Genomic DNA, 23,348 nt, shown 5'->3' on the forward strand with positions numbered 1-23,348 from the left:
TTTTTTATTTCTTTGGATTTCTTTTATTTCTTGCAATTTCTTTTGTGTCATTGCCCATGATTTCTTTTGTTTTATTTCTTGCAGTTTGTTATATTTCCTACAGTTTTCTTTATTCTCTTTTATGCAATTTATTTAACTTCTCATGAATTCTTTTGTTTGAATGGAATGAGTGATTGGTATTGTTAACCTAAATTCTCTATAGTGAACCTTGTGTTATAATGATCTGTTTTGGTCTCTGTGGGTTCACTATAGTAATCCTCTATCACACCTTCATATTTATGTGTATATCAGATAAAAATTAATAAATTCTAAGAAAAAATTACTTCATGAAAAAATTTTTCACAGAAGTTATTACTTCTTAAAATGGACAGTTCTGGAATTTTATTTATTTATTTATTTTTAGCATTAGGTAGGCTATGTCAGTTACAGAGAGCAGTATCCTTAGCACAGGAATTGCAAGAATGTGATGAGTGGAAAAATGGTGATACCAATACATGCAATAATGACATCAGACCATTACTTCTTCATTCAGTTTCAAAAAATCTGTTTCTAGAAATTAATGCATCTGGAGGAAAACTAAAGCCATGCTTGAGGTAAGTAGCAAAAATGACAACAACAAATTTTATTTCTGCTTCTGTAAATTAAGATGTGCATACACTATGGTGAATGAAGTATTGGAGAGCACTATATTTCAGAGAACCTAAAATTGCATACATCTCAATAACATGGAGGCTCTCCTTTGGCCTTGATTGCACTTTCCATCTTTCTAGGCATATTCACCACCAGTTTGTGAATCATATGTCTTCCTTCCTGCAGCATATCACCAGTCCATGTACAGCAGGTAGCTGCTTACAGTGATTAATTGCATGAAAACAATTGTGGTAAGAGAATTTCATAATCAGCAAGCAATGGGACCAGTTAATTGAAAAGAAGAAAAAAACTAAATGTTACTTTATGTTGCTATTATAATAAAGTATAGAGGTGTGTTCTAATGAGGAATATGTAAATAAATGCTTTCATGGCCTTGTGTTTTTCAATAAAATTATGTTAAAACAGAACTGTACATTACACTTTGATTAAAAAAACTTATAACAAATTTAAATGAAAAAAAAAATTCTTTCACAGTTTTCTCTCCCATCTGTGTAATCATGATCATTAGCTTGATGGGGCTACACGTTTGCCAAGAAATGAGGAGTATCCTGTATGAGAGAGAGAGAGAGAATCAGTTTTAATCGAGATGCTTGGGGGTCAGAGTTACTCCACTTATTTTTGGTAGGAGAAAATCAGGGAATTTTCCTTCTCACCTGGTATTGGCTGTGTGCAGCAAACAGTAAAAATTTTTGGATGCCTGATATAGAGGGAGATAGTTGCTTGACATTTTTCTGATGGGGAGGAATAAGTCACTATTCTTAAAGAGTCACTTTTAACCTGTTTAGGTTTGGACATTTCATTCAGAATAAATGCATATAGCTCACTATAAGAATCAAACCCTAAACAAGCTTTGAATGGTCTGCTAGGGTCAATCATATGAAGACAATAACAACCTCAGTTGACATGTTTCATCAACAGTCTCCTTCATATTTTGCATCATAAGTTCATTTGCAATCATCTGTTTACACATTTTCTGACATCAGTGCTGAAGAAAAGAATTTCTTCTTTAAAGAAATCGTTGAAATAAGACTGGACTGGCTGCTTCACATCTTCTGATATCACATCAAAGCCAAGATTTGCTATAAGCTGTTGCCCTTCTTCAGTTTTATTTTGTTGATATTCAGTGGGTTTGAACTTTCAAAATTGGGCACAATTTTGGGCCATAAATTTTTCCATGTTACAAACCATAGTTTTTAGCTCACCCCGTGGTTTGTCAATAGTATCTATAACATCTCTGATAGCTGGTTTGATATAGGTATGTAGGTTTGACATACTTAGAAAAATTAAAGACAAACTTATGTGAAATAAATTCATTAACTGCCTACACATCATAGACATACTCAGTACCTTGATAATGGAACACAATATAGGATTATGATAAAAGATCCATTTTCAAAATGCGCCACTAAGTGTTAATAGGGACAACAGATGGTCAGTAAAATTCCCTATTAAAAAAAAAATTAAAATAATATTTTCTGTAAAGGGAAAGGCCGTCAGATCTGTTTAAGTTCAGTTTGGTGTAAAAAGGTCCCACAACTCTCTTTATATAAGCTCTTTGTAAGGAATTTACTTCTAAAAGGTTAGTTTTCTTCCAAAAAACATGTTTATTCAGCATTGCATGTTCCGCTAGGTTAAGCTATTCTGGTTCATTGTATTGGATGTAAGATTTATGTTCTTCATGACAGATGATTGCAGATCTGCTGGACTGTCCAAAGTTAAGACAAACCATAGGAGAGCATGGGATCTGGTGGACACCTAGAAGGTTAAGTGGAGAAAGCTTGTCTTTAGGTGAAGAAAGGAAGGTAGAAATCTTCCTGACGGGATGAAAGGATACTACAATATTAAGAGGTTTTAGAACTTTAGCTATACGTTGAGAAATCCCTTTAATATAAGGGAGTGGAATCTGAGTGATATCTTCAGGAGATCTAGAGAATGGTTGTCTAAAGCTGATAAAGGCTAATATAATTACGGCTATTTTGCCTGCTTCAGTTTAGGAGTGCCCCTGTTTAAATGTCATTGGTTATTTACTCACGGATTCTTAGGGCATTGTAGATGTAAATTTACCAAAAAGTATATGTAGCATAAGGAAGAGAAATTTGCACATACCTTTTTCTGGGTGTTGCGGCTTTTCTTCTTTCTGCGATGTCCAAAAACTACTGAGTGTGTGGAGGGGGGGGATAGGCAATTTGGGAGAATTAAATTAGAAAAAACCAGTTTTTTTTTCAGTAATATATATAAACATATATATTATATTATTATGTTATATAGGGTGGGGAAAAGGTGAAAGGGTTGATTTTTTATATAGGGAAGGGGAAAAGGGGGTTGACGGGGTGCGGTCCGTTTCGACTATTTTTGGTCGTCATCTGAACACATTGGGAAAGTGGCTGCTATGTCATGTCGGGTAGGTGCTTCTGTTTTTGAAGTGTTTGTGTTATTGCCTATTGGTCGGGGTTGTGACCTCAATTTTATGTTGTAAAGCTTCCAAACCTCGGAGATTATGTAGGGCCTGTGTACGTTGATAGAGTTTGCGTCACATTTTATGGCTATTGTTTCTGATATTCTAAACATTGTTTCATTGTCTTGTCTGTCTACTATGATGGCCTTGTTGATCTGCGGGGTATGTTTTTGTTCAAGGGCGTGAACAGCTATTTCTGTTTTTCCTGTGCTTTGTATTCGATTTTTCTTTTTGATGTTACGTTTTTTAGTGTTTAAATGTTTAGGAATAGGGATGTTACAATCACAGAAGTGTTCTTGTAGTCTTGCCCATAAAGACCTGATGGTGGAACCTGTGTTGGTGATATCACAGTCTTTTTGGCAGGGAAATTTATAGACTACATTGTGATGTTCAAATATTTCTTTCTGTGTGTGAGGTTTGGTGGATTTTAGGAGATTTGCCAGTTTTTGATTTGTGGTGAATACCAGTTTGTAGTCAGTATGTTTGAAGATGCATTTATAGGCTTTGTATGTGTTTTGGGTGTATGGTAGTTTGATAATTTTTTGTGTTGGGAAGTTCGTTTTGGCACTTGGGTTGTTTTGACGGTTTTTTGCCGTTTTGTTTGCGTAGTTAATCAGTTGTGTAGGATAGTTGCGATTTATGAAGATGTGTGTTAGTTTTTTTATTTCTGCATTTAGACTATTCTGATTGGTTGAAAATTTGTAAGCATTTATGAATTGTGATAAGATGACAGATTTTTTAACAGAATATGGATGGTATGAGTGAAAATGGAAATAGTTTCCGATATGCGAGGGTTTGTGGTATACTTTCGTGGCTATTTTGTTGTGTGTTCTGGTTAATGTCAAGTTTAAGAAATTGATGGATTTGTTCTTTTCGGTTTCTGTGGTGAATTTTAGTCTGTTGCTGTAACCGTTTAGGGATGTTTTTAAGGTGGTGATGTGTGTGGGATTACCAATGATAAAGGCTTTCTTAATGAAAGATTCATTAAAGCCATTTCTCATAAAACATTATGGAAAATTATGGAAACAACTACCATGTTAGAGTAAAACTTTAGTTTAATATAAACCAAAATGAACACTCGACGTTTCGACTTTCATATCAAGGTCATAATCTTGAGCATACACATATGTCGCAGGGAAATGATGAAAATAGGGATTTGATCAAATCCCTAAGGGATATGATCAGTTCACTGAAGATGTTAAAATAACAACTCTGTGGGGTGATTTCCCTGAAGAAAGTAAGTGATTTGATCAAATCCCTTAACTGTTTTAGTGAAAAGATGAAATAATATTGTTTAGATATTAAAAGTATTTATTTAGTAAATCATGCATTATTAAATGTAGAATAGTTAATACAACAATAGTTATTGAAACACAAATTATTTATTCGAAACTAATTAACAAAAGAAATAGGTACTTAAGCTGATATTTTTAAAAACAAAAAGATATTTTTAGTGAAATTTTAAACATTTTTCGTGAATGTAATTAATAAATAATAATGTTTATTCATTTTTATTAAAACACGTTGATTTGTGGCATCTCGAGTTACAAAGTAGTTACTTTTTTTACAGGCACATCTTTTTGTTTTACATTGTAATTTGGATTGCTCACAGGAACACTTCTTAAATCCTTGACCTCCAAATATGGATTATTTTCCTGCAATCTCACGCAGACTTAGGTTAATCTGTGGAACTGTTTTGGTAAATATTGTAGTAGCTATTTGAAGAGCATTTCTAGGTAGCCAATCTTTTATAATTCCAACTGTGAGGTACCAATTTGGTATAAATTATTTTTTATATCTAATACGATCCCCACGATGTTATTTCCATCTAATGGGCCTCTATCTACCTTAGGTACATACACCAAAACTGTGGAATTCACTAACACGTCTTTAAATTTCTTCAAAGAAACTTCTTTCATTTTTTCAGCTGATCTTTTCAGGTGTTTTGCAGCATTTTCCCTTTGATCTTTAATGCTCTCTTCTTTTTGGCATAAATAGCATAGAATTTTCGATCCATATCCTTCTTCTCCTACTGTATTCCCACATAATGAATGGGCTCCAGTAGATTCCATTCTACAAACAACACAACATGCTTTACTGTCGCTGACAGCTGCTTCCCCTTCTGATGCAAGTAACACTACAGATGTTTTAACTGTTGAAGCAGGAGTTGAAGTAGAGTTGTTAACTGGTTCGAATTGTCTTATTGTCGATAAAGAAATTGATTCAATTTCTGGTAGATCCTCTAAATTTATAGCCTTTTTGGTGAGTAAATCAGCTGCTGGTAGATCGTGTGACATTGAAGTGTTATTGTTGGTTGATTTAACTATTAATAGAACATTTGAAATTGAAGCATTGTAATCAATTAATTCAGATGCTGGTGGATCTTTTGAAGTTGAAGTGTTGTTGTTGTTGTTCTCTAAGGAAGCTGCTGGTAAGTCTTCTGTTGTTAAAATAATGTCATGGTCCTGCTGATTAAGAAGTAGATCCAAGTCCTCTTCAGTAACAAGTTTTTCAAGCAACTCTTTCGAAATATGACTAGATTGGAGTCCTGTTTTTGGTTCTGTTCCAAATAAAGCTTTGTAAGGTGATCGTTTAATGGTTCGATGAAAAGAGGAATTCTTTTGGAATTGAACAAAGTAACAACCTATAGCCCAATTTTTTGTGTCATTATCAATTAGCCAAGCACGTAACATAGCTTCAACATCTTGATTTGATCGCTCAACAGATCCTTGACTAGCTGGATGCCTAGGCCTACCATTTACAATTTTGCACGTTGGCCACAGGCTTGTTAATTCTTGTATGACAGCAGCCGTAAACTCACGGCCGTTGTCGCTTTGTAGTATATGAGGACAACCTACTTCCAAAAATATATTTAATAGCTCCATTGCTACTTCAGCAGCTCTTTTTGTAGTCAACGGTTGAAGAAAGCTGAATTTCGTCGCATGGTCCTGGTAGTTTAATAGCCATTTGTAATTTCTATCTGGTGTCGACTGTAAGTCAACTAAATCGACTTGGCCACGATGATTGAAGTCGCTAGATACAATTGGGCAAACAACGATTCCTTTGTTTGGAAATTTTTTTTAGACTGACATACTGTGCACAGCTTTAAAAACTCCAGTACAACTGAAGTAGGTATTAGGTATTTCGATTTCAAACTTTACAGCATTTTATCTCTTCCTCCGTGGCCAGTTGACTGATGGGTTTCCCGAAGTATGTGGTATAAATGTTCCGTTGGTACTATTTTCACAATTGGATCGAATTCAGACTTTCTCTTCAAAATCAAAGATTTTTAGTACCTACTTCCATAACATCGTATTTTTTCCCATAATAGTACTGTTTATGTGTCCGTTGCAGTTTAAGTAGTGGTGCTAATTTAAATTGTTCAATGATTGTGACAGCTTCTTCTATCCTTTCGCGAGTCCACAAAGGTTTTTCTTTTTCATGCCGCTTGTTCAAAAACGTCCTGACAGTTTCATTGAACTGTTCTTCAGATACAAATTCGGCCAGAGTTTGATTTTTTTCTATATCTGAACTCATTTTTCTATGGCAGGTACTTGATAAAACTCGAAATATAGAAAACAATAATAAAAATGCGCGCAACCTTCCTCGCGTAATGTTTGGCCGGCACGGACGCCAGAGGGGAGCTTGTATCCACGAAAAATTTTTAAAATTTCACTAAAAATATCCTTTTTGTTTTTAAAAATATCAGCTTAAATGACTATTGTTGTATTAACTATTCTACATTTAATAATGCATGGTTTACTAAATAAATACTTTTAATATCTAAACAATATTATTTCATCTTTTCACTAAAACAGTTAAGGAATTTGATCAAATCACTTACTTTCTTCAGGGAAATCACCCCACAGAGTTGTTATTTTAACATCTTCCGCGAATTGATCATATCCCTTAGGGATTTGATCAAATTCCTATTTTCATCATTTCCCTGCAACATATACAAAGAAACAAGCTGCACTACAATCTACATGGTTTGCTGAAGGTACAACAATTATTAGCCATTTTCATAAAAGAAGATTTGATATAATTTAGTTTTTGTTGTAAAATGCCTTCAGTGGAACACACATTATTAACAAGATGTAACAAGATTTTAATGATTTCAGTTTCTTGACTAGGATGATGAGAATTAGCATAGATATAACAAACAGTATGAGTTCCTTTTCTGAAAACAGTAAATTGTAAACTATCATCTGGTTGAAAAAATTAAATATCTAAAAAAAACTAGTCTTGTTTTTTGTTCTAAAGTAAACTGAATTCTCAGATGAATCATATTTATTTTTGAAATGAATAGTTTTAAATCTGATGATGAATTTTTCCATATTGCAAATATATTGTCTACATATCTATACCATACTGTAGATTTAGGGGGAATGTCTTTAAGTAAGCTATCTTCAAAATGCTAAATGTAATGGCAAGCATAGGAGAGATAGGACTATCAATTTCTATTCCTTCAACTTGTTGGTATAATTTGTCTTCTATACTGAAATAACCAGAAGTCAAAAAGATTGATGATATCAGGAGGAAAATCTTGTTTAAGCAAATTAATAGTATCTGCCAAAAGAATGTCTGTGAAAAGAGATACTATATCAAAACTAAATAAAATATCTTAAAGGTTCTAAATGTAGATTACAAACTTTTGTTTTAAAATTTAAGGGCTTCTTGATGTGAGAAGTAGATTTTCTGTAAATGAAGATAATACCTTAGACAAGTATTTAGAAATCTTATATGCAGGACAGTTGATACAATCTGTTGCTGGTCTTAATGGAATGCCTAGTTTAATCTTGGAAACACCATATAATCTAGGTGGATGAGCATAAAAAATTTTTAGGTTGTTCTTTAATTCTTCATCTCAACTGGAAATATTATATCATTTTTATGCAAATTCCTGATTATTAATTTTTTTAAAATAATTGGGAATTTGACTAGACCATCTGTTGTCCTATTAATGCTATAGCAATGATTTTTGAAAATGATTCTTTTATTGTAATTTTATATTGTGTTTCATTATCAATGTATTGAGCATACCTATTATATGTAGGCAAAACTTTTTACAGCTAATAAATTGATTTCATGTAAGTTTTAAGTTTCAGTCTAATTATTCTTTTAATATATGGTATTAGCATATGCCAATGATATAGTGGGCACTTTGAGGGATAATGATTCCATATACATCTTTTTTGGTATTTTGGAAAAATTCAGGAAAATCAGTGGATTTAACTGCCAATGCAGGCAAGACAAAATTAAAAGTTTTTGGAAAGTGGGATCTTGGAGACATTCCTTTTGGACTCCCTAAGAGAGAACCTCTTGTTATACTTAGAATTTCTTTCTCCACTTACCCAATATTACCAGTTCAAGAACTTATATACAAAAACATTGAACCCTTGTATAATATAAGCACGTACACACAAGAAAGATATTTAATTAGCCAAATATTTTGGTCTGAAAATTGCAGACCATCTTCAGACTGAAATATTTGGCTAATTAAATATCTTTCTTGTGTGTACGTGCTTATATTATACAATCTTTATGTCACAAGTATCCTCAAATTGAACCCTTAGAAGGCTAGAAAATTGGTTACTTTCCTTTTCTTCTAAAGTCATAGTATTTAAAACCATAATCTTCCCTGCTCAGACATTACAGAAGCTGAAGAAAAGCAATTATATAGCATTTTATTGGTCCAGCTGATACCAAGAAGTTAAAAAGGAATTTCTTCAACTATCAAAGAAGGATGGAGGCTTTGGGCTTCCAGTCTTTAAATTCTGTTATTTAAGCAAAACAACTACAAAAATCTATAAAATGTTGAAGACAAATCGCACATATGCAGACCTTCTATGGTACTACCTGGGTTTTCATGTTCCTCTATTTGGAGTAATTGATTATCAAGGTCCAAAAGCTGAGATTGTTTCTGAATGCTATAACAGTAAAACATTCTGTCATTGACATTCTTTCCATTAATAAAAGTAAAATTTGGTATAAAGAAATCTTTAATCTCTTTTGCCACAAACTTCCATAGTTGGATACTCACAATAGCACTTTGTTTCATTACTTACTGAAGTTCCAAGGATACCCAAACAGGAGGGTTCCTTGAATAATTGCATATGTCGCCTTCCAGTAAATGCCATCAAATAGAGGTACTTTAACATCAGAGATATAATCTGTGTCATCTGTTACAGATTATATCTCTGATGTTACCGATTGGAAACAGTAAGACATTCTACATCTGCCTCCTGCCATGTATATTTGGATCAAATTATGTAATTTGTTGAGCATTCCTTTACAACAGAACAGGTTCTTTTTTTGCAGTACCCCTCACCTGTCAGAAATGGAAAGAGAATTTTGATTTTTATAAGTAATAAATTAAAATACCATTTATGGAAAGTCAGGAAGAAACATAAATTTGAAAACCACATTATGACATACAATGCTTTACAGTATTGTATTGTGAAAATTTTATTGTTTAGTCAGATGATTTTTGTATTTAGAAAGAAGCATTCTTAGGTGATATCAAATTTTTGTCTAGGTTGTGTAGACCACCCATATTATACAATATTAACTAGTGGGAGATAAAATTCTGTCTATTTTTACTATGAGAGGTTTTTTAAATGGTCATCCTCTTAGTTCAATGTGGTCTTATTGCCAGTTTCAGGAATGACTGGAGAGCAATCTCAGGCAGAGAAGGCCAACTCAAGATGGTTAACTCAGACTAACCACCTAAGGTATCAGTCATCTTTGTGCTTTAGTTTCAGTTAGTCTTTTGGTTGTTCAGCTGTATGAGACCAGTGAAAAAGAAAAAAAAAAATTATAGCCTTTGGCTATATGATTATATAAAAGAGAAGAGGCCTTTTTCTTATCTCTTATGCTATTTACCTGCCTTTTCTTTCTCCTAATACTACCAGGCTCTCTTGCACCCTTATACTGACTACTCTAGGCCTATGATAAACATTCCTTTACTGTTTGATCTCAATAAGAGTTCAAATAGTCTGGGTAGTTTTAATAAGGAAATACCGTGAGCAGACATATGAATTCAAAAATATAATAACGGAATAACTCACGTAAAATATTATTTAATAGTATAATTTTTGCCTGTGTATCGCAGGCATCTTTAGTACATTTATAAAACTAATTGAACAATAACTGACAATTCCAGTTACTTAGGCTACTTAGGTAGTGCCCTTTAGAATTGTCAGTTATTGTTCAATTAGCTTTCTAAATGTCTTAAAGATGCCTGCGATATACAGGCGAAAATTATACTATTAAATAATATTTTGCATGAGTTATTCCATTATTATATTTTTGAATTCAGTCTGGGTAGTGGTCCATCCCATAATGCATAGCATTACACACACACACACACACACACATGAAAGGATGTGTGCTTTGCATTATGGCATGCTAAGGCAATTGATTTGAAGTCATTAACCTTTATACAGGGTGTTTCAGAACTCCTGGGCCAAACTTTAAGGGGTAATAGAACTCACCTAAACAAGCACTTTTTGTCATACAATGCATGGTCCGAACTCAAGCGGTGAAGCGCTAGGGGGTTACAACCACTGTGTCAGGAAATGCAGAAACACAAGAATGACAGAGATTTGAAACAATTGCAGAAATTACAGAACATAAATTAAAGAATTTTATTGAGCAAATTACAGAAACTACTCAAAAGAGTGACCGCCAACATTAATGCAGGCTTCACACCTTCGACGTAGTGACTGGCATACATTGGTGAAAACACCATGCATTTCTCGTACAGCGTCAATCCTTTTTGCACTCCACAGTAGAAATAACGATGACCTCAAAAACCAGCGCTTATAAGTATTCACTGGAAAGCGCCCTATAGCACTTCACAGCTTGAGTTCGAACTATGCATTGTATGACAAAAAGTGCTTGTTTAGGTGTGTTCTATCACCCCTTAAAGTTTGGTTCAAGAGTTCTGAATCACCCTGTATACAAGTATCCCAGTCATGAAAATACTCATATGCAAACTTTGTCTGCTTCCATTTGGATAAAAGATTAAACCAATAATGTAATTTCTTGGCATCTTTAATTTATAGTATTACGATATAATGATTTGATCACATTATTTACTAGCGTACTATTATCACTTATGTCACAGGCCATGGCAGAAATACAGCACAGCCATTGCTGTTGACTATTTTAGAGACGAAACAATATCCAAGTAATGACTTTGATCACATTATTTACTAGTGCACTGTTATCACTTCTGTGGTATGGCCTACATGTGAGTTTTGTGAGGGAAATACAATGACATCATTGCTGTAGACTATTTTTGTGTTATTCAGGTGCACCATGAGGAGGTAGTCTATGGAATAAAATTACTGTGAACACTGACCTGCCCATACACAAAGACATCATCTGCATTGCCACTCAGACTGAAATTTGGTCAATCAGCCAAGTGTTACATGAAGCTTTCATATCAATCGCATCAGCCAGGAAACTATACTGGCATAAACATACCTGTGACTTACATGTCACTATTCCTGATCCAACTGCCATATAAAGAGTTTTTTGACCTTCCAAGCCATCTACGGTCTACACCACTAGTTCTCAAATGTGGATACTAAGATATTTCTATGTGGCCACCAGACATAAATATCATTCATTATAACAATTATGGAAACAACTACTGTGTTAAAGTAAAACTTGGTTTAATATAAACCAAAATAATCACTCGGCGTTTCGACCTGCACATTAAGGTCAGCATCATCATACACATATACAGTATACAAACAAAGAAACAAGCTACACTACAATCTACATGATATGCTAAAGTTATATTAGTTTGGTCAACTTAAAACCACTAGCCTGACTTTCAGTGGAAAAAACCTTACATCAATACTAGTCCTGTTATTATTATTATTATCTGTTTGGTTACAAAAAATAAATTAAGTTAGGGAGCAACATGGTCTCATATAATTACTCATATAAGTACACATATAAAGTAGAAAAAAAAAACAGTATAGATGATGGCCAAGGAGATGAAATTATTGCTTAGAGTCCTGAAGTTAGGATTTGCAGGAAAATTTGAACTTAGTGGGCTGAATGTGTATAATCCAAATTCTTGGGAGTTTTATGCCACCATTATTGTTAAAATTATTATGGTTGATCAAAATTTCACAGGCTTCTTTAAATTTGCATTCATACCAGATTTTTGTATGATGTAAAGAACAGGTACTTTTCCAAAATAGGGTGTTAAGGGTGTGATTTGAGAGGCCTGCTTTGCCAAAATAGTTAAATTTAAATGTCATTTGTGTTCTTTTTTTACGGATAGGAATTGTACATTCAATTTTACCAATATAAGGTAAGTTACAGGTGTAATGGATGCGATATACTCCATGGTGGGCCAATGGGGGGAAAGAATCTTTAGAGGAGCTGAATATGTTTTTTAATTTTATAGGTAGTTTAAAAGTAGCATTAAGATTATAATAGTGTAGAATTCTATTTATTTTTTCTGCTAACCCTTTAATGCATGGGATAGCTATGGTTTTGCCCTAATCTATATTATATGTATTTTTTGATGAAGTTTCATGAAGAATTTTATTGATAGTATTTTTGCTATAGCCATTATGTATAAATATATTGCTAATAATCTGTTTTGAGAGTGTTAATGACTACAAGTTTTTGTGAAGGGTTGTGATAAGAGTTAGCATGTATTGGCTGGTATGTGTAGGTTTGCAGTAGACAGTGAGATTTGTGGGATAGACTGCCTGAAGGAAGACGTGTGACCATTGTATCAAGGAAAGGAAGTGAGTTCTGATTTTCAGTAGTAGAATGTATGTGCTCATGTTGTTTGTTCAAGTGGCTGAGGAAGGTGTTTAACATTTGGCAGCTGTGTGACCAGATATTGAAGATATCACTATCTAAGCCAAACTGTAGGTTTTAAAGTAAAGGAATCTAGAGCATGTTGCTCAAAAGCTTCCATATAAAAGTTAGTAATTGGGGGCAAGTAGTAGTGAGCACATGGCTGTACTTCTTTTTGTAGGTAAAAATTATTTTGCCATACAAAGTTACCGGAATATAATACATGGGCAGAGAGAGAGAGCCATAAATTGGGTGGAAATTTGTTCTGTAAAAGAAGAATTGTCACTGATTGGCACATTTGTGAAAATGGCAGAAATGTCAAATTTGATTAATAAGTCATCTTTGCCGAGTGTTATGCTTTTAATTTGGTTTATAAAGTATTGTGTGTTCTTTATATAAGAGGGGGAATGACCTACCAACTCCTTGAGTGTTGATGCTGATTTCTTGGCTAGGCGATAATTAGGACTGTCTTTACCTTCAACTATCAGCTGAAGTGGAATGTTATGTTTGTACCTTGGGAAAACCATATATTCTAGAAGAGTGGGTACAATGGGGGTAACATTTTTTTTAACAGTATCTGATGGCCAAGAAGTGACAGACTTCAGTAACTTAACTTTTATTTCTTAAACTGTTAGTTGGATGTAGTTCACAAGTTAAGTGCTGTTTATTAGAGACAAATTGATTCATTTGATAAATGTAAGTTGATCTGTTTAGGATGATCATGCCTTTACCTTTGTCCAATTTTGTTACAATTATATCCTGATTAGCTTTTAAAGACTTGACTGTTGCCAGTTCTGTTTTGGTAAGATTGCTACATACGGCTTTCTTTTTATTCAAAACATTGCTGGTTTCTAAACAAATTTTATAAGCTATATTATTTGGAAGAAACTTAATGCCTCTTTTTATGTGGTATATAACATCCAGTTTATTAACAGTTCTAGGTGCTACTGAGAAGGAAAGGATTTAATTTATATAAATATCAGTTTTTATTTATTAAATTTCATCGTTAAAATTAATTTATTATCAATAAAATATCATCAACAAATTCCTGGTATATACTCTCAAGGATGTACAGGATACGATAGCATTATGAAAAATTTACATCATTACTAACTTCCTATCTACTATTTTCCTCCAAATCAGTCTGTTATCTGTCAAGACTCCAATGTCTGTGCGGTTAGCCTAGTGGCTGTGTGCACTTCGCAACCATATAACTGGGGGAGGAGTGTCCCAGGTTCAATTCCTGTCAAAGACGTGAGAAATTTGAGGATTTTCCTCAGCCATAGCCAAGTTAACCGGTCTTGGGCGCAGGCAGTAGGGTTTTTTTTCGCCAGTTTATCTGGCATTTTTTATCCTGCAAACTGGCCCCATGAGGGGGCTTAACTCGCCTAAATAGAAACGGAGGAGAAAAAGGGAGGAAACTCCATACGAATAAATAAATAAGACTCCAATATTATCAGATCTTATATTTCTGTCTTCTAAGGCACTTTTTACTGTATCAATCTAATTATATCTTGGTCTTCCTGAAGGTTTTTTTCTTGTAACGTTTTGGAAGAGAACACTAGTTTTACTAATTTTTCCTCTCCCATTCTGTTTAAGTGTCCACCTGAGATTAGCTCTGCTAATGCATTCCTGGATGCTGACAATGTCAAGTTCTTTCCTAATATCCTCATTTTTAATATAATATTGCCATTGATGCCATCTGTTCATGCCCCTATTCTTTCTCAGGACTCTCATATCTGTGGTCTCTAGTCTTTCGTCAAGTATTTTGCTTCTGACTCAGTTCTCAGATCTATAAGTTAACATTGGTTTGAGCACTCTCTTGTATACAGCTAATTTAGTGTTTTGGCTGATTTCTCTCTTATTTCATATAAATTTATCAGAAGACTTCCTACCATACCAGCTTTGTTGATTCTATTGTCTATTTCAATATTTAATTTACCATCTTCACTAAAAATCGTGCCTAAGTAGCTGAAATGTTTTACTTGTTCTATAGGTTTTCCATTCACAATGCAGTTGATATTTTCTTTGTCTTTTTAATGCTGACCTTCATACCATATTTATTACAACAGTTATTCAATTTAGTCAGGAATCTTGCAGACTTGTCGCAGATTTATTTAGAAGTATAACATCATTTGGATAAAGCAAAGAGCTGATATTAACATCTCTAATTTTGATGTCAGGTTTAATACCACTTTCCTTAATAATGTGATCCACATAGATAATGATAACAGAGGGGATAATGCACATCTTTGCCTGACACCAGATTTAACATTAAACCACCTTCCTGTACTTCAATTCTAACTGCCGACTTACAACTCAGCTGAAGACTAATTATTGCTTGAATATGATGCCCCATTGACACCATATAACTGTAACATTTTGAATAGCTTCTCTCTTGGCACCTTGTTGTATGCCTTTTCCCAGATCTTCAAAACTCAAATACAGATCTTTGTTATATACTCATGATTTCTAAACTGTCGTAAAGTGAAGATCTGATCTTGAAAGTCTCTGCTTGGCCTAAATCCAGCTTGTTCTTCACCACGCTTCTCTTCCACAATCCTTCTCAGCTGTTTCTGAAGTATACTTGCATATATCTTACCAGGAATACTCAGTAATGAAATACCACTGTAATTCTCACATTCAGTTTTATTTCCCTTTTTATATATGGGTACTATGAGATCTCTACGCCATTCATCTGGAATTCGTCCCTCTGTCCAGGCCTTCTGAACTATGCAGTGCAGCCACTGTGAGACTTTTATACCTCCATACTTGAGCATTTCTGGTCAAATATCATCAACTCCTGCTGCCTTTCCACATTTCAGGTTTTTGATCACTTTTTCTACTTCAAGTATGAATATATATATTCCTGACTGCATGTCTGGTCATGTTTTTTACCACTGTGCTGTGATCACTGCTTGTTTCATTTAGCAATTTTTCGAAGTAATTTCTCCATACTTCAAGGATATCTTTTTCTGCGGTTTTTATGTCACCTTTATCTTTTCTAATTCCTTTTACAGCACGCTTTCCTCCATTTCTGTGCTTCTTCAACAACCTCCAGAATATCTTGCCAACTTCTTGATATTTATTTTCTATGTTCTTGCTAAAGTCCTCCCATGACTTTTGTTTAGCTAGTTTTACACAGTATTTAGCTTTCTTACATTTGTCTCTGTATTCTTTAAGAGCACAAGTTGACTTATTTGCCACGACCTTTTGATATGCTTTCTTCTTTTCCTTCATCTCTTTAACTTCCTATGTCCACCATGGAGTTCTGATTTTTCTATCCTTGCAGACAACTTCACTGCATGCCTCTGGCTGAGTCAATCAGTGTTTTCTTCAGGGCTTGCCACTGAATCTCCAAGGCTTGATTCCTGTTCTCAAACTCTTTTTCATTTTTTCTTGAATAATATTTGTGTATTTTAGTCTACAGTTCACATCTGAGAGTTGCTCAACTTTTATTCACTTTAAAACTTTCTTATATGTTCTTATTTTCAATATGAAATTCAGTTGTATCCTGCTCAAGACTAAACAGTGATCACTTCCAATTTCAAATCCTTTGTACACTCTGGTATCCTGCAACAGGGAGAAAACATCACTATCAACAATAACATAGCATGACACTTTTCTTATTCCTTGTCTCTTCTCTCCATGTGAATTTGTGCACATTTTTTTGTTAGAACATTGTGTTAGTAATAACCAGTCCATGTCCTGAGACATGGACTGGTTATTACTAACACAATGAAATCCAACAGGTATTTGCCATTATTATTAGCTTTTCTCATTTCTTGAAATTTTCCCATTGGCAGACATACCAAAATATTTTGGTATGTCTGCCAATCATTTCCTACTCTGCTGTTTAGATCCCCCACAAGGACCAACTTTTTCTTTTTCATTGTGTCAGTTGCTTTCTGTAAAGTCTCAAAAAATTCCTCTATTTCTACCTTAGTAGAACCTTCTGTGGGACCATAGGCACAAATAAATCTAATTGTCCAGTATCCCATTCTCATATTTGCCCACATCACTCTATGACAACTTTTGTCATTGAGTGATGTGGCTACTCCTTCTTTTCGTTGATTGTCATTGTCTGAATATAACATTTTGCATTTATTACTCAGAAAGATCTCGCCAGTTTTTGTCTTTTTTGTTTCAGTCACTCCTATTATGTCGATCTGGTACTTATCCAATTCCTCGGCTAGCTCCATTTCTTTGCCATTCAAGCTTTTTATGTTGATAGTACCGATCTTGAACTCTGGTGATGTTGAGTTGGGATGGGTTTTAGTATTTGTTCCAGCAGCTGACTTTTTGCTGTTTGGCTTGGTTCCCTGGCAAAAACAACTGGGTTCTTGTTTAACCGGGCAACGCCCCAGCCGACATGAAATTTTGCCATGTTGTACCATCATTTGATATTTTGGTTTAAGCCAATGAAAATACGATTTGGTTGGCTAAATCCCAAATTGTCACCCCATCATCAATCATTCAGTATCCAGGTGCACCTGACAGGGTGCACCACGAGAAGGTGAGGATTAAACATTAGGTCAGAAGACCTTGTCAATTTTCAGCATTACTTTAAAGGCTATGTGGAGGTCTCCTTTTAGTTATATAGCTTTGACCCTTAAGCACCCCCAATAAAATATCATATGGATTTAAAAAAAAAAAAAAAGCAAGATTCAAATGGTATGAGACAGGATTGTTCAGACTGAATAATGGTGTTTCATTAAACACCATTATTCAGGATTTAGATTTATATATTAGATTCAGGATTTAGATATTAGATTTATTTTAAATACCAACAGAGATTTGTTGATATTTGTCAGCTCTTTGTTTTCTAAGCCTCAGAGGATGCCAACACATGGCCATAAGCTGAAAGATATTTATGGAAACACTGGTTTCCATAAATTAAGGAACAAAGAGAAAAATTGATTGTGATAACTCAAGGTGGATGGGGAATGAAAAAACATATTAATAATGGAGATTTTGGAGTGGTTTTCCTTTTCATGTCTGGGATGAGAACAAGACATTTTGTTATAGCATACTTGTTGGATATGGCTGCAGGACATCATTTAACTGAAGAAGTCAGGTGGCAAGCCATCGTAAGGCTAGCATACAGCTAGAGTTAGGCTGAGGTAGCCAGATGGTTGCATGTGAGTCATTCCATGGTTCACTAGACATGGAACCAATTCCATCTCCTGGAGATATGAAAGAAGTCCACAGGCTACAACTGCAGTGGCTGACTGATAACTCTGATTATCTGCTTGCTGAAATAGGACTTCTATCTCCAAATCAGTTATGATATATGACTTTATGTTGGCTACAGGAACATTGGCTTTGCTTTGCTTAGGATTCATGAAGGTGGTCTGTATGCTAGGCAAATGGTAGTCTGCATGTTTGCATTCCCAAATCATGAAATAGAATATTTGAAATGAGCCAGGCTCCATGTCGACCCAAGACCAATACAAACCAGTATTCTTTACAGAATACTGTAAATATTCTGATTTGCTCTACAAAATTTTTCTCTGATCTGTAGAGAAAAGGACACATTTTTCTCTCTAATATTCATGAAAGAGACACTATGGTGGAAATAGAATGATGATTTGGGGAGGTGCTCTTGTTGGGTGGATGCAGTGACCTCTATTTGCTTCACAACAGGACCATGACTGCCGCGACTTATAGAGATGAGGTCCTGACTGCTATATTTGTCTATATGCAAGCATGATTTGGATTGACATTTATCCTACAAGATGATAATGCTTGTTCTCATCGAGCAAAGCTTGTGGACCAATATTTTCAAGAAGAGTGTCATATTTTTGGACTGGTCAGCCAATTCTTCTGACTTTAATCCTATTGAGCATGTCTGGGATTTTTTAGGTAGACATGTTGCTGATTTCAGCCCCCCCCCCCCTTCTCCGAAACCTTGAAGGACTTAAGATAACTTTGCAGGAGCAGTAGTGGTTATTACCAGTTGAGATCTCAAAAACCATTGTAAATAGTATGAAATGTAGTTGTGAATGCTATATTGCTGTGAGGGAAGGACCACATTCTTTATTAACCCCCAACCGGCCACAACGTCTATAGACGTTCAGATAAATCTGGATACGAAGCTAGCTCTAACACCCACTGAATAACATGGATAAGAAGTGCAGTTTGGTGTCACTATTTCATCCACATTGGCCAGTAGGGAGGTTAAGGCACTTTGACATCTTCATTTTGACCTCTTGTTTTTGACAATTGTTTTCATTTACCATTTATTACTGAATTTAATTATTTATTTACAGTTTTTTTGGTTGTTTCTTTCACATCTCGTATAATACTGCTTTCCGTGTAATTGCACAAAAATTTATCATACTGTTTGTGAGTTCTCGTGATTTTTGTCTTTGTTCCTTAATTTATTTAAGTCAGTATATATAAATATTCACAGGGCAATCGAGCTAAGTCATTAAAATAAATATTTTCAAATTAAAGGTTTTGCATATTAGTTATAGTGAAAATATGAATGAATTGTAGTATTTTACAGGAAAATAATGAAACTATTTATTTATTTTATTATATATTAATATTCCTTATTAATGATTTCAGCATGGATATAAGAAAAAATTTTGATAAAAAAAGAACAGAAGTTGAAATTTTAGAAACTTCATTGGGCACAAGTACTGAAAGTGATACATATATTTCACATTCAGCATCAAAATGAATCCAACATTTTCGAGACGAGTGGAAAGAAACATATTTAATAATATTAAACGAAATCTCATTTAATATAATTAAAATTTCATAAAATGTATTTCATTATATTAAATGAAAACAAAAAAGATAATGTAGTGAGGCCATTTGTATTCATCAGATTTAATCTTGCAGTATGCATCATCATTACTACATTGAAGTGGAAGTTGAAAAAAATGGTCAACTCCATGTTTACACTGCAAACTTTTCAAATTTGTAAATCAACATGATTTCTCAAAGGAAACATATTACAACTTTCCTCTCAAGAAATGATAAATTATATTTAGGCATATTTGAAAGTGAGTTTTTTGATAGGAAAATATCACAAAACTTTTACCGAAAGAGTGAATTTATTAAATCAGTTGTTTTCTCTGTAGAATCTGAAAACAGAATATTTCAAAATGTGTCTCTCTTAGTAATGATTCAACCTAACATGAAGTAAGTGAATCGATAAATGAGATTCCTTTTTCTACTTTATACCCTTAGATGAAAATAATAATGATCTAACATAAAACAGTCAAATCCTGGTATGGTATGTGTAAGATACTTTGATAAATTTGTTGAAAAGTTATGTCTCATTTAATTAAAAGATGTCCCAATGCAGGGAACATTTATTGTGCAATTAAAGAAGAAATAAACAAAACTTAATATTTCCACAATTAATTTATGTACTGTAACTGCCTTTGGTACAACAGTAATGAAAAGTTGAAAGAAATGGTATACCAAGTTTGTGATTTAGTAATGCATAGCCAACGTATAAATAAGCCTGTCTATGAGAATTAAGTTTGTTTAATAAAAACATTATCCCAATGAAATTTCTTGTTTACACTGTATTGTTATCAAGAGGTGCTCATCAGAGAAATTAAATGTAAAGACGACATAGAATTAATAATTCAAGGAGTTCTAAATTTCATGCCAGCTGGGGCATTGCCCAGTTAAAAAAAAGGTCCCTGTTTTCATTAGAGAACCAGGTGAATAGCTAAAAGTCAGCTACAGGAATAATAAATCCCAGAACACATCCCTACTCAACATCAACAGAGTTCAAGATTGGTAGTATCAGCATAAAAAGCATCAGTGGGAAAAGAAATGGAACTAGCAGAAGAATTGGATAAGTACCAGATTGACATAATAGGCATGACTGAAACAAAGAAGACAAAAACAGGTGAGATTTATCTGAGCAGCAAATACAAGATAGTATATGCAGGCAATAATAATCAAGAAAATAAGAGAGTAGCTATAGTATTCAACACTAAATATGAGGATAATCTTCTTGAATGGCAGGCAATATTAAGTAGAGAGGTGGGCAAATATCAGAATGGAGAACTGAACAATTAAGACTTATTTGTGCTTATGGTGCCACAGAAGATTTTACCAGGGATGAAGTGAGGAATTTTTTTGGGGCATTGATGAAGGTAGCTGGCTCAATAAAAAAGGAAAAGTTGGTTCTTATTGGAGATCTAAACAACAGTGTAGAAAATGATTATCAGACATGTAGAAATGTTTTTGGAAAATTTTGATAAAAGTGCAAAGATAATAATAATGGCAGATGCCTGCTGGATTTCTGTTCAGGACATGGATTAGTTATTACTAACACCATGTCCAGCATTAAAATGTGCATAAATTCACACAGAGAGAAGATACAAGAAATAAAATTTTCATTGACTATGTTATAGGAATTTCAGGTTTTGTGACGTTTTTCCACTGGTTCAGGACCCAAGAGGATACAGAGGGTTTGAAATAGGAAATGATCACTATTTAGTTTTGAGCAGGATAAAAGTGAATTTTATATTGAAAAGTAGAGTGCATAAGAAAATTTTAAAATGAATCAAGGTTGAGCAGCTTTCAGAGGTGAATCATAGACTCAAATACACAAACATTATTGAAGAAAAAATGGAAGAATTTGAAAACAAGAACCAAATCTTTGAGATTCAGTGGCAAATCCTGAAGAAAACATTGACTAATTGATTCAGACAGAGAGGCATATAGTCTGTAAGAATAGAAACATCAGAACTCAAGAAGTTAAAGAGACAGTGGAGCAAAAGAAGAAAGCATATTGAAAGTTCCTTATAAATAAGTCGACTTGTGCTCTTAGAGAACACAGAGAAATATGTAAGAAAGTGAAGTGCTGTGTAAAACTAGCTAAACAAAAGTCATGGAAGATTTTGGTAAGAACATAAAAAATAAATATCAGGAAGGTGGCAAAATATATTGGAGGCTATTGAAAAATCTTAGAAATGGAGGTAAAAGTACCTGTAAAATTAATCAGAGATAAAGGTGACATGAAAACTAAAGATAAAGATATTCTAGATGTCTGGAATAATTACTTTGAAAGACTGCTAAATGAAACACAGTGTCAGCATGATGGTAGAAAACTCTCAACAGAAATGCAGTCAAGAATACATATTCATACTTCAAGCAGAAAAGTCATGAAAAACTTAGTGTGGAAAGGCAGCTGGAGTAGATGAAATATGGCCAGAAATGCTGAAATATGGAGGTATAAAACTTTTACAGTAGCTGCACTGCATAATTCAAAAGGCCTGGTAGAGGATCGAATTTCAAATGATTGGAGCAGAATTCTCATAGCATCCATATATAAAAAGGGAAATAAAACTGAATGTGAGAATTATAGAGGTATTTCCCTACTGAGTATTCCTGGTAAGATTTATGCAAAGTATATTTGAGAAACAGTTAAGAAAAATTGTGGAAGAGAAGCTTGTTGAAGAACAAGCTGGATTCAGGCTAAATAGAGGTTGTCGGGATCAGACATTTCACTTTTAGACAAATAGCTGACAAATCTTGGGAATATAACAAGCATTTGTATTTAAGTTTTGTTGATCTGGAAAAGATATATGACAAAATGCTAAGAGGAAAACTCTTCAGAATGCTACAGTTATATGGTGTAAATGGGACATTATATCAAGTAATACATAGTTTCTATTTAAGATGTACATAAGCAGTTAGAAATGAAGGGCATACAGAAAGGTGGTTTAAGGTAAAATCAGGTGGGCAACAAGGGTGCACATTATCTTCACTCTTATTTATTATCTATGTGGATCACATTATGAAGGAAAGTGGTATTAAATCTGATATCAAAATTGGTGATGTTATAATAGTTCTTTACTTTATTGCTGATGATGTTATACTTCTGAATAAATCTAGTACAAGTCTGCAAAGATTCTCTGCCAAAATTGAATAACTGTTGTAATAAATTTGGTATGAAAATCAGCAATACAAAGACAATGAAAATAAGCAGGAACATTGAAAATATCAACTGTATCGAGTGGTGAACCTATAGAACAAGTAAAACATTTCAGCTATTTAGGCACAATTTTTAGAGAAGATAGTAAATTAAATATGGAAATAAACAACAGAATTAGTAAAGCTGGAATGTAGGAATTTAGCTGAATAAATTTATGTGGAAGAAGAAAGAAATTAGTCAAAACACTAAATTAGTTGTATATAAGACAAGGTTTAAATCAATTTTAACTTATGGGTCTGAGAGCTGGGTTAGAAATAAAACACTTTATCAAAGACTGGGGACCTCCAATATGAGAGTTCTGGGAAAGATTAGTGGAGTGAATAAATGGCATCAATGGTAGTATCACATTAAAAATGAGGAGATTAAGAAAGAACTTGCCACTAACACATTCAGGAATGTTTTAGTATGCAGCTAATCACAGATGATATG

General features: G+C 33.9%; 1 protein-coding gene across 3 annotated transcripts in view; it reads left to right on the forward strand.

Annotated features, from left to right (window-relative positions):
- Window positions 1-23,348, forward strand: part of LOC150093696 (JNK-interacting protein 1-like) — a 308,320-nt gene that overhangs the window by 135,662 nt on the left and 149,310 nt on the right. For all 3 annotated transcript variants that reach the window (XM_090412576.1, XM_090412575.1, XM_090412577.1), the window contains one exon: window positions 404-593. In XM_090412576.1, coding sequence (XP_090268702.1) covers window positions 404-593 — 190 coding nt within the window. The remainder of the gene's footprint in view (window positions 1-403; window positions 594-23,348) is intronic.

This window comes from Typopeltis vanoorti, chromosome 23 (genome assembly GCF_054136105.1).
Source record: "Typopeltis vanoorti isolate ZY-2024b chromosome 23, IOZ_Tvanoo_1.0, whole genome shotgun sequence".
Classification (NCBI taxonomy): Eukaryota; Metazoa; Arthropoda; class Arachnida; order Uropygi; family Thelyphonidae; genus Typopeltis; species Typopeltis vanoorti.